The sequence below is a fragment of the Scleropages formosus genome, chromosome 20, assembly GCF_900964775.1.
Source record: "Scleropages formosus chromosome 20, fSclFor1.1, whole genome shotgun sequence".
In the NCBI taxonomy this organism is placed as follows: Eukaryota; Metazoa; Chordata; class Actinopteri; order Osteoglossiformes; family Osteoglossidae; genus Scleropages; species Scleropages formosus.
In genome coordinates, this window is record NC_041825.1 from 4,658,804 (window position 1) to 4,671,719 (window position 12,916).

Below are 12,916 nucleotides of genomic sequence, written 5' to 3' on the forward strand. Positions count from 1 at the left end.
ATTCAGTTGAATTCATTGTATGCTCTAGGAACACTTGCTATGGTTACATTTCAGATGTTTTTTTTCTAAAAGTATGTTCACTTAATATAAACATAGTACATTAAACATTATAGGTATATTTCTTAAACAGTGCAGGTCCTCAACTATTATTTTTTTTAGCAGCTAGTTTGCTATTCTAACATGATGTAAACCACTCAGTGACTTGAATACATAGCTCAAGGACAATTAGGCAACAGTTCAGTTAGAACAAAAGCATACAGATGGGGGTGGCAGGACCAGGACTGGAATCCACTTCAACACTCACCCTTCCAGCGCTTAGGAGAGTGATACAGAAATGGTACTGTTGTTGCCACACAGCAGAAGCAATGGCTAACAATGACCACTTCTCATAGTTGCACATATTATGCAACAAGAAATTTAGTGCATGGTGTTCCTGCTGTTTATTCTCCTGTGAAAAATGGCAAGATTTCCTTTTTTGGTGATGTTACATTAATATATGCAGGTTAACCGTGTACATTCCATAGGGTGCGATTGGGTGAGTTGTGCTATTGTGGTCTATAGTACTTGACACAGTATTCATTAAGTTTTAAAGTAGCCACTTGATTCTTGGATATTTTACTTCACTAGTCTGACATTAGTGTATTGTAAGCATTTTCGGTAACAGAAGCAACGCAAGAGCAACATAATATTCATTCATGTTAATTCAGAATGAGAAATAACAAAGTCAGACTAGATTTAAAATGAATGAATTGGTAACAATAATGAAAATGCCCTGAATGTTGAATTCATGGCTGTCATTTTCAGTGGGGAAATTTCTAAACCACATTTAGCATGACTGTGAACATGTGAAAAACTGAAAGGGTTAACATGAGCAAATGATGCTTGTCCTCTGTTTTCAGTAGCGCTGCCTTGTGCTCCCAGGCCCTGGTTTTCCTCACTGCATTGCCTTGCTTCTTTCAGCTAACTGCTGTACAGCACTTGCATGACCTTTCACCCTGCCGTTTATCTTGCTCTCTTTGAGATGCAGCATGGACCCAAACCTGTGCCTAAGTGTGTACAACATTTTGTTGGTGATGCTGGAATTAACCAGTGAATCAGCAAGAGCTGTTACACAATTAAGTAAAATTTACATTTGACCACACTGGGTAACATTTATAGTCTCACGCTTCAGCAGTTTCTCTTTTACGATCAAAGGAACATCATTTGCTCTTGAGACTTTAGTAATACGAGGGACATCCCTGGTATATTCTGTGATGTATTCCACTTAAAAGGTTGATAATTTCATTCATGACCAGTTTTTGCCTTCTTCACTCTTGAATTGCTCAAAACACAGATGATAGGCCTATATTGGTTTTGTCTTGTCGACATTTTTGTTATGCTTTGACAGTAAAGTCTGTGAGGTTGCTGAACTGAAGCAGTCATGAATGAATGAAGATGGACTGTTACCCAGTGCCACACCCCTGTCACTTGCTCACTTTGGGCATATGCTCCACCAGGCCACCTGTGAGCGGGGCTTTGCTGCCATGGAGGAGACGCACCAAAAAGTGATCGAAGACATCCAAAGGCAGCACCAGCGCGAAGTGACAAAACTGCTGGAGGAGCGTGAGAGACTACTAGCTGAGGAGACTGCTGCGACTATTGCTGGTAAAGCACTTTGAATACCCGAGTACCTCTACGTTACGTGTTGGCATCGGTGTTCTTAAAGTTTTTAGTTTAAAAACTATATGTATTTGGTTATAAAAAATTAGACTGGATGCACTGCGGTTTGATATTGGCATTGAAAAATGGTAATGTATACTTCAAAAGTAATTAATTTTTTTCTCTAAAATATGAAGGGTTATAATATAAATATTTGGATTCTCAAAATAGTGTTGAAGTCTAGCAGTGTGTCCAAGGGTAAGTAACTGAAGTGTTCTTACAGTTGCTCTGTTGGGTGTCCTGGATTTAATCAGCCCTCTCTGCACAGCTATTGAAGCCATGAAGAATGCACACAGGGAGGAAATGGAGAAGACCCAGCGGTCCCAGCTCGGCAGTATGAGTGCTGATATCGATGAGCTGCGCCAGCAGTATGAGTGAGTGGTGCCTCTTTCTGCATCTCTGGTGGGATATGATGATCACCCTGGTTCTGGAGTGGTCTGAGTGCACGTATGTGAATGGTATGGCCCAGGGAGGAGCTGCGGTCCATCCATCGGGAGCTCGAGGTGCTGTCAGAGCAGTACTCCCAGAAGTGCCTGGAGAATGCTCACCTTGCCCAAGCCCTGGAGGCCGAGAGGCAGGCTCTACAGCAGTGTCAGCGGGAGAACCAGGAGCTCAACGCGCACAACCAGGTGTGTTTGAATCAACGGCGTTCCTGTGGAAGGCTATGCTTTACGTACTTTTGTTGCGGGCACTGGTGCTATGCGGACGTCTGCAGTAGGCTGAGCTTTGTCACCCCACTAGGAGCTGAACAACCGGCTGGCGGTGGAGATAACACGCATGCGTTCCTGCATCGCTGGGGACATGGCAGAGTCACCTTTCACGCAAGGGAAAGACCTATACGAACTGGAGGTATGAAGGACTGAGTCATTACGCACTGTCAGCCATGTACATAGTACATGGTGCTACTGGGGAATACATGGTAGAGTCTACACACAATCACCCACAGGGATTTTTAGTAACAGCGCTTGTCCCTGGAGTTGTGGGCTCAGTTTGTTCCTGTGTCTTGGCTTAATTTTGTGTTAAAGAAAGCCAATAAAGCAACTCCATTAGTACAAAAATCACCCAGGATTTACCAAAATATGAAAAGGCATTCATTTCACCAGGATAAACGTTTGGAACATTAGTTTTCAATCCTGGGGATGTGGTGGCGCAGTGGGTTTGGCCGGGTCCTGCTCTCTGGCAGATCTGGGGCTCAAGTCCCGCTTGGGATGCCTTGTGACAGACTGACATCCCGTCCTGGGTGCGTCCCCCTCCCCCTCCAGCCTTATGCCCTGTGTTGCCAGGTTAGGCTCTGGCTTGCCCTCACCCTGCCTGGGACAAGCAGTTTCAGTCAATGTGTAAGTGTGTGTGTGTTGTTCAGTCTTTACTTTCAGGAACTTTTTGGCAAAAAAGTCTAATCAAAATATACAAATAAAGAAATGAAGTAAGTATTTTAAGCATTCACATGAAGAATGCGCGTGTGTAGATGAGAGAATATGGTATTGTGTGAAAGCCAGAGAGTCAAGTGCAAAAACTGAGAACCGTACAGATGTAAATGAAATTGTAGGAGCCAACAGGAGTGTGTATGTGACAACACAGTGGAAGCACTGGAATTGCTGTAGAATAAGTAAAAGTACTGGGGAGCATGGTGGCACAGCAGGTTTGGCTGGGTCCTGCTCTCTGGTGGGTCTGGGGTTTGAGTCTCCCCTGGGGTGCCTTGTAGTGGACTGACATTCTGGGTGTGTCCCTTCCCTCTCCAGCCTTGCGCCCTGTATTGTCGGGTTAGGCTTCGGCTTGCTGCGAACCTGCTTGAGACAAGCGGTTTCAGTCAATATGTGTGCGTGTATGTGTGTGTGTGTGTGTGTGTGTGTGTGTGTGTGTGTGTGTAAAAGTAAATAAGTGCGTTTGGACAACTATATAAAAGCGCGAGTAAAGGCAGGGCTGTGATCTCTGCACCACCTGTGCAATAAAAGCTTCAGAGAGAACCATCAAAACTTACTGCAAAGTATGTGAAACATTCTCCGGTGTCACGCTTTCTTCACTTAAATTCTTTTTAGGTCATCGATCGATCCTTGATATTGTTAAAACGTTGATGTTTTTACCTTGTTTTCTCCTTTTATGAAAAACATAAAAAGTAATCTCTGTTGCCTGGTTACTGTCAGGAATATGGACCGAAATGCCAGCGATGACTGCACTTTTGCAGGTGCACATGTCCCATCGTATGAGGCCCTTTATCTGATACCACTGTAACTGAACAGTTGGGAAATAGAAATATATAGTTTTCAGTGTAAACTTACTGAAATAACACACATTAGAAGTGAGTTGCAAATTGAATTTCTTAAAAAAAAAATTTGTGGCATTCAGAAGCATGACCACGCCCACCTCCAGGATTACTGGCTGCACCTGACCCACGTATCTTAACAGTAGTATATATTGCACTGGTGGAGGGCAGGAGTTGTCCCACTGTGGAACTAGTACAGGTGACAATACAGGTGCAGATGGAAGCCTTTTTGTGTTAATTACATTTATTGACACTGTGTGTTTTGATTCATTGACACACTCCTTCAGTCCACCCCGTACCGCCTTGCACCTGATCCCTTACTTGACGTGACGCACTGTTTTAAACTACAATAATTTCTTAGCTTTGTCTTTGATGTCATATGAAGTGTGAATTTTTGTGCAGGGATTAATAAAGTACTGTCCTATCCTATGATGCAGAATTTATCCACTACACTTAAGCAAAAAAGTACATGTATGTATTTTACAGTTTCACCTTGTTTGACAGTAATTGCTCTTAGAAAAATGCGACCGTTGGTGAACGTGGTCTGAAACTGGAGCAGTCATTGAAGTGCGCTGCTGTTCCCTGTGTGTGATGTTAACCGACAATGACCGTATATTTAGGCTGTTTGAATTGCCAATATCTGGAAAGCAGTGTCAGAAATTTAGAAGCACAATTGTTGAGTGTCTTTGTCTTCCATTGTGCAGATTTGCGAAAACAACAATGTGTTTCAACTCTGTTGCTGTTAGGTCTTATTGCGGGTCAAGGAATCAGAAATCCAGTATCTCAAACAGGAGATCCATTCCCTGAAGGATGAGCTGCAGTCTGCACTACGGGTACGCAGCTCTTTTTCCTCTTGAGGTTTTCTAAAGAAATTCTGAACATTGCTAAATTGTCACATTTGCCATTTTAGATTTTTTTTTAGATCTGATTTGAACCCAGTATTCAAAAAATTATGAACAAGCTAGTCCTGGCAAAATCCATCCTCATTGACTTTGAATTTGTGGACAGGATAAGAAGTACACGGCAGACAAGTACAAGGATATCTACATGGAGCTGAGCATCGTGAAGGCCAAAGCAGACTGTGACATCAGCAAGCTGAAGGAGCAGCTGATGGCAGCCACTGAGGCTTTGGGGGAGAGGAGCACAGATGGGGCCACCGCTGTGGCAGGATATGGTGAGGGCTTCCTTTCACAGCCAGTACAAAATACACGATGCACATGCCTGCTTTTTTGAGGAGCCAGAAAAACCCTGCTCAAAATCGGTCTTTTCAAATGAAAGATGAAATTTCAGTGTTACCCTTTTGGGTTTTTCTCTTTGCTCAATTATCGACAACACGGTGGCACAGCGAGTAGCGCTCCTGTCTCATGGGTGTCGTGGGAGGACATGGGTTCGATCCCCCCCTCAGTCTGTGTGGAGTTTGCAAGTTTTCTCCGTGTCTGCGTGGGTTTCCTCCAGGTGCTCTGGTTTCCTCTCACACTCCAAAGACGAGAGCTTGAACAGCCTCATAGTGTGTGAGTGACAGAGAGAGAGAGAGTGTTCCACTGATGTATGGATGAGTGACCCATTGTAAATAGTGTATCTAGCAGTGTAAGTCACCTTGGTCAATAAGGTGTGTGGGCTGGTAACACTACATAGTTAATTGGAAGTTGCTTTGGAGAAAAGTGTCTGCTAAATAAATAAATGTGAATGTACTTTGCAGACACTGTTCTTTGAAGTGACACAACTTGGAGAAAACCAAAGTACATTTTACAGGATGCCAATGGTTTTAGAAAGAGACACGATTTTTGACAGTTTGTGTAATGCAGTTTTTTTCCAGCACACATTATGCAACTAGCCGCCTAAAGAATTAATACAAGGTACGAAGATAATTAACAGATGGTGGCATGTAAAATGTATGGAGCTGGTAGATCAGGAGAGAAGTTGGTCCAGAACTTCTGCACCCAGAGTTCTTTCTTTTTGAATGCTGAAAAGGATTCAGCAGTTTTGAGGGATGGGATTGGGGACTCTTTACTGATGTAAAGTCATATACTGCGTAACATATTAAATAATAAGCCGCATGTTCTCATTAACCATTGTACTTCAATAATACTCTTTGCAGATATTATGAAATCGAAAAGCAATCCTGATTTTCTAAAGGAGCGGTCATCCCTAAGCAGGCAGATCCGTGGTGTAAGGTCAAAGGTGAGTGTATCTTGGCCACATCAGTGTGCCTCTGAAACAAACAATTGATCACAATGTTTTTATAAGTTACATGATTAAGGGGGGGGGTACACTACATTTCTTAATTTTTTTTTTTTATTTTTTTTATTTTTATTTTAAAATTGTCATTGTAGCCACAATTAGCTCGATGTTTAAAGCATAACAAGGCTATTTAAGGGGAAAGAACACTACAAAAATCTACAGTCACTACAAATCTGCAGGTCATGACCATGGCCTACATTTGTGTGTCTGCAAACCCCTGTCTCTGAAGTTTCCTCGCATGGTGATAAATATGTGCTGTTTGAAAGGAGAAAAAGTTGGCACCAGGACTCCGTGTTTTCCCAACGCTTGTTCACACGTGGCTTTCCGTGTTTTCAGTGTTTTTGTGTCTAAGCATGTCTTCTGTCTTCTGCCCCGACAGTCTGTCATTGAACAGGTCTCATGGGACAGCTGACTTTCCCCCTGGTGGGGCGAGTCTCCTTGTGATGTGTGATGTAGGTACAGCACTTTGGAGCATGCTCCCATTTTTTGCATGTTTGCCTCCCACCCCTATGTGTGTCAGCATTTCAGACACTGAGATTGGTCTGTTGCTGTGACCTCGCTGAGTTCATAGGTCAAGGTTAATCTCCCATGTCTCAAAAGCACTCCTTGCAGTTTTACACGGATCTTATGCTTAATGAAGTATTATCACTCACAGTATAAGTTAAGTGTCACAGTGTTCTTTGTGTGTCAGCCTTAGTGAAGAATTACTTTGGTCTTTGATGCCTAGTGACAGAAGATTACAGTGCTCTCTCTTGGGCTTGCTTGTGAACTCAGATGATGTCCCTAGAGTGTAACAGGAATTGGCCATACCTAAGTGTCAAATGCTACATCTGGTTTTCTTCATCTTGGTGAGGAATTGCTGAATCTGTTTTCAGTCAAACAGTGGGATAACGTGTTGACTTTGTGCTATTAAACCGAAGATTTTTTTTTCATATTGTTCAAATGCAGCAACTCCTACAGTGGGTGGGAAAAATAACAAACTCATAACAATATACTAATATCAAGGACCTAATAAGGAATAGACACTGCACTCGAGCCCTTGTTGCAGTGCTGTCATGCAAGTCCTGAACTATGTGCATGTTTGAGAGGTGGAAATCTACTTTATTCGCTCTGCTCCGAAAGTTCCCTATAAAGGTTGCTTGGGAAGGCCATGGAAAGGGTTTGACTTCATTCTGTGTATGAGGACATTATCACCCTGGAATATTGGAACATCATGAGGAAACAGTGTTTGCAGCATAGGGTGCACCTGGTCTGCTAAGTTGTCTCATGTTTGTTTGCTGTTATGGGACCATTCCGGGCAGTCGTCGGACCTGTCGAACCTCGCGTTGGATGCCCAAATCCTTACTGACCCCCCCACGTTTAAGACCTGACAACAGACGCTGTGGGTTGTTGACATTGTGTCTGAGCTCTTATAGCATGGACACACAGCTTATTGGCAATCAACCTAAAATGACTCACCTTTGCAGTTTGTAATTGTTACTTGAAAGTTTTGCTCCTTTTCACATGGTGCTTCCATTATTTTGTCCACCCCCTGTATATTGACTTGAATAACTTGTATCTTTTGCAGCATGCAGAGCTAACTAACCAGTTATACCAACCACGCTGCTGGGTGTCCGGTTCCACGAGCTCAGTTTCTATTATTTAAGCATCAGGTCCACATTTTAAAAACTTGCTTTGACTCACATACAAGTGTGCTTGATTGAAAATTCGGCATGTATTTGTTCGACCTGAGAAGGGCTGTTTTTAAGTATGGACTTGTTTGCTTTTGTGCAAATGAAAGCTTTTGCTCATTCTTGTTCACATCTGGGAAATCTCCTGTATAGGTGCAAAGTAGTAAAGAGTGAAGATTTAAGGTGCTTGCTTTGTGCATCATATTGGTTGTTTGCCCTTGTAACTACAGGCAGTTTATTTGTAGGGTCCAGGCCTGCTCATTTTAATAGCGGATATTCTCTAATGGGTTTTGTTTCTAAATGTGCACTTGCTGAGCAGCAATATGTGTCATTAAAGTTTCTAAGCCACACTGATACTCTTTGGACTGAGATGCAATAGATAACTGCTCTCCTCTCTCTCTTTGCCCCAGAGCCTGAAGGAGGGCCTGACAGTACAGGAACGCTTGAAGCTGTTCGAAGCAAAGGACTCCAGAAAGATCTGAGCACCAGGGATCCTGCCCTTAACTTTCTTCATGGCCCATTACTGGCCTGATGTTCTCAGCTGAAGTAACAGCGTTCATTTCACACACGGAGGCAGCAGTGCAGTGACTGAACTTGGTGATTTTTGGCCTTATTCATGCCAGATTGTGCACCGTTGCTCTGCATGTGGATCTGTTGGTGATGGTGTCATATTTAGAGTATATTGTCCTCCAGGCCACTAAAGCTCCCCCCCCCACTCCTAATTTTTAGGTTTTGCCTTTTTCAGTGTTTTATTGAGCATACTTAGAGATAATGATGGTATTGATGACAATCCAGATCATTTTCATATTACTTCTGATATCATACACTAAAATACAGGTGGACATTTGAACAGGAGTGCTGTACACACACACGCGCACACACACACATTATATATTTATTATATTTATACTATCATTTTTCAAATTGGAGTGAATGTAGAAGCGGTGTTGTGTGTTTGTGGGAGAGACACAAAGTTTATTAATATAATACAGATCCATAAAGCTAATATTGTAGTCTGTTTTTTGTGGTCTAAGAGATATATCTAGTCACAAAGATGATTTTATTGTTTAGATCACCATTTTACTAAACAATCATCTGCAGTCAGGAAGACCATGCATGACCACTGTCTGAAGATGACTGTTTAGTCTTCCTGAGAAGGTATATTGTATTGTCATGTGACTACTATGTAACAATAAAATAAATCAGTGCATTGTACTAGTACCTTTGAGATATAAATTAGCAGTGCTTTTTAACAATACCGCTGTAAAAATGTGAAACAAAATGGCAAAGCTTCTTTACTGACAAATGTTATATATATATATACATACATATACACACACATTTAAAATTGATGTGCGTATGTTTGTATAAATGAATTTGTATGTATTCATATATAGGTGTGTGTGCGCGTGTGTGGTGCCAAAACTGTGCGCTTTACTTGCTTGGTTTGTGGCCCTGCTGATCCAGTCCTGCCATGGTCATTCTGAAGAGAAATGGCCATGATGACTCTGAAACTTGCACAAGGCACCCAGGTCTTCCTCCTTCCTCTTTGAAAGGCTTTATCATGGCTGCACTTTGGCTGAGAGTATCTTCCAGTTTTGCATTTTTTTTTAGAAGCTCTACTCCGTCCTGCATTCTTTAAGTTTTTGAATTTCTTGAAATCATCGTCGTAACCTGGTGATGTAAGGCCTGCCAGTTACACCAGTATTACTTGTAAAATTTGTCAAGAATGCAAGCTATTTTGTTCCTCTACTCTATGGGCATACTACAGTACTGAAGGGGTTCAGAAAGACCCAGAATTGCCACTTAGTCTTTCTTATATTTTAGTACATAAATAAGCCAAAACAATCGAGACACATGTAACGATTACATTTTGTAAAAATGTTCTTTGAAATGTTTAAATATAACAATCCTATTACAGCAAGGCCTGGTGTTAGTTTTTTTTTTTTTTTAATAAATGTAAACGGTTGAATTCTGTGACTGAGGAAAGAAAGTGGTTAACAGTTATTGTGGTGTTTAATTACTTATTAAATTCGATCATATTTATGCAGGCTATTAGGCAGATATGAGAAGTAGATTACAACACCAAGATGAATTAATGAACAACATACTGGAAACTGGACAGGCGTATATGCCACTTCATGTGCTGACTTACACTGTGTGTGTGTGTGTGTGTGTGTGTGTGTGTGTGTGTGTGTGTGTGTGTGTAACAGCAGCTAAACTGCCTCGCCTGCTTGATGGTCAGAAAAAGGGCCGGTGCTGCAAATTGCTTGTGCCCCTTGCAGTGGTCTGATCCACCTTGGGACGCAAAGCTCACACAAGGCCCTTCTGAGATCAACAGATGACGAGACAATTTGCTGCTGGTGAGAAGTTGCTGAATATTATTGTTGCTGTTACAGTATAATAGCAATAGTAATGATTAGAGTAACACATGCCGTTGAAGCTCTGTTTTACCAGTGTGCCCCTTCTGCTGAGATGAGCTGAAGTCTGTAACATCTTGCCTGATGATAAAGCACCTGGCCTCAGCAAGCGTCCTCAGCCCATCCATCACTTGACTACCTTGCTTCTCGCTTGAGACGTCTAGAAAAACTTGCGGGGAAGTTACAACAGCTATGGAAATATATTGTATAGTATTTGAGGAATGCCTTGTAAATATTTGGTACACAGAATTTAGTTTTTGTGATTTTATGTGTTTTAAATCTGTATTCTGCTTACTAGCACTACATAATATATATATTTTTTTTTATTTTGGTTTGAATGGAAAACGTGATAAATAAATGGAGCATTTCAGAATTCTTTGTCAGTTTTTTTTATTTTCAACAATTTTCTTAATCTAGTCCAAATCATAATGTATTAGTGATGCAGTTAAATGATGCTCCATCCCATTTTCTTTCTTTGCTGCCCTCAAGTCCATCATGTTGTATCCAGTGTTAGATTTTGGATTGTTGGGAATAATTGCACAGACAAAGCATTCAGATGAATTTATATTTACGTGAATTAAAAAATTTCAATAGTTTTAGTAGCAGTTATGCAATTAGGCACACTTGTAAAAGTTTTTTTTTGGCTACACCTCTGAATGCTTAACAAATGTATACGCTTTTTTAGATATCTTGATGAAAAACATTAGTTTTAGTTGGACAATCAGTTTTTGTGACAGTTCTTTCCTTTAGTGAGTAAATATATATTTTTTTATATAAGTTGTAAAATATTTAAATTTTTCTTAGTATTTTGATAGTAATTGCATTTGAAGTAGATTTATGCACTTTCAAACATGTATTTGCATCTCAGGTGGTTCAGAACTTTGAATCTATTTCTGAAATATTTATGATCATAATGGAAGTAACTTTTATGACTAAGGTTTTGCAAATTTTTCTAAAGAATATTTTGCAATTAAAAGAAAAAATTCATACCTTCAGTATAGTAAAAGGATGAAATGTTGGATTCTGCACCCTGTGCATCCCAGAATAGGCTCTAGATCTCTTTGCCCTGATTGGTTCAGAGGCCGTTATACCTTAAACAGATGCATCAACCGCAAACTGCAGAATTCTGATCGGAGGCGGACTGAGGATGGAAAGGTAAGTGTTCTCTCCTGGGATAAAGAGCAGTCTCTTCTACAAGCAAATGACATTCGTGCCTTGATTTATGAGGTATGTACTCCACTTTTACACTACGTGCCAAACAATTCAACAGTAGTTTATGGCTTTGGAGAAAAACTTGTACTTTGAAGATCCATCCCAGGGGCAGTAGTGTACATGGAAGACTGAAGAAGATGCTGTGTGTTATTGTTGAAGAGTCGAGCTCATGGTGAACCAAACGCTCACTGGTGTCATGGAGCGACAGGTCTCAACAGCAGCACTGCTACGCAAAGGCTGTAGGTACGTCATTGTCGAAACAATGAAGACATTTCTTTTCTTTCCATTCTTTTTTGGCTATAATTTTCTTTTCTTTCAAATTCTTTGTAATTTTTACTTTTGTCTTTGTTAGCGCTTTAATGAGGATATTAAGTACTGATGTGGATGATACACTGTACACTACAATAGAGTACAACATACGGTATACAGGAAGTGTGATGCCACATGTACACAGATTATGTAAAGGCTGCATTTCTCTTTCAAGCTTCATGAACACTTTACCTTTCCTCCAAAGCGACTTATGTTATGCTATTTAGTTATTTACCCCATTTATACACCTAGCTAATTATTACTGGAACAATTAAGTGTAAAGTACCTTGCTCAAGGGTACGACAGTTGGAGATAAGAGTTTCAGGACCCCTTGATTGTAATAATGTTTGGCTTTGAATTGCTTTATTGTGGATGCATTTTAATTTATATTTTGCCAGTGGTTCAGTTTTTTTTTTTTTTTTTTTTTTTTTTTTATATAAAAATTCTTTGTCCTTTAATTTACAGATTGAGGACTTTGAAAGTGTTCTCTTCCCACATTTTCACGCATTACGCTTCACGAGTGCGGACACATCACATTTAGAAATGTTTTAATCTTAAATTAAACTGAGCAAAAGGGACCAGCTTTTGTTTCTCTACCTTAATGTCATGTCATTGTTATTGCTAATAAACTTAATTCTTGAAATTTACTTGGATACATTTAATTTGGTTCGAATGGCTGTGGTGGAGAGATGACTGCCACCAGGCCATGTCATTGCAGGATTAAGAATCAGAAAAATACAAGTTGCGTGACACAACTGATGGCAGCTGCGTAGTTCTGATAATAGTAATAATAATAAAAGCCATAGAGTGGAGTAACGAAGTCTCAAGTCTACAAGCATCTGCTATGTTATGTTGTGTTATAATAAATGTTACTGTCGTTATGATTGCTAATGTTAGTCATATCCAGTTTAATGGTATTTGATATTGGCATGAACAAGTTTCTATTTTTGGCCTGATGACTGCATAAAAATTTTTACGATTGAAAGTAATGGTAATTACGTGTTGAGTTAAGAGTTTGTGTTACAAAGGGTTTCTCAAGAATGCGTTACCGTGGTAAGGTGGGGAAGATTACATATTATACTCACTTTTATATATAAATTCAAGCT

General features: G+C 40.5%; 1 protein-coding gene across 4 annotated transcripts in view; it reads left to right on the forward strand.

The window, feature by feature from the left end:
* LOC108923924 (myosin phosphatase Rho interacting protein) overlaps nt 1-10,657 on the forward strand; it is a 99,456-nt gene extending 88,799 nt beyond the window's left edge. For all 4 annotated transcript variants that reach the window (XM_018734971.2, XM_018734970.2, XM_018734972.2 and 1 more), the window contains 8 exons: nt 1,497-1,644; nt 1,967-2,072; nt 2,168-2,327; nt 2,440-2,547; nt 4,705-4,791; nt 4,967-5,132; nt 6,057-6,139; nt 8,280-10,657. In XM_018734971.2, coding sequence (XP_018590487.2) covers nt 1,497-1,644; nt 1,967-2,072; nt 2,168-2,327; nt 2,440-2,547; nt 4,705-4,791; nt 4,967-5,132; nt 6,057-6,139; nt 8,280-8,351 — 930 coding nt within the window. In that variant the 3' untranslated portion in view covers nt 8,352-10,657. The remainder of the gene's footprint in view (nt 1-1,496; nt 1,645-1,966; nt 2,073-2,167; nt 2,328-2,439; nt 2,548-4,704; nt 4,792-4,966; nt 5,133-6,056; nt 6,140-8,279) is intronic.
* The last annotated feature ends 2,259 nt before the right edge of the window (nt 10,658-12,916 follow it).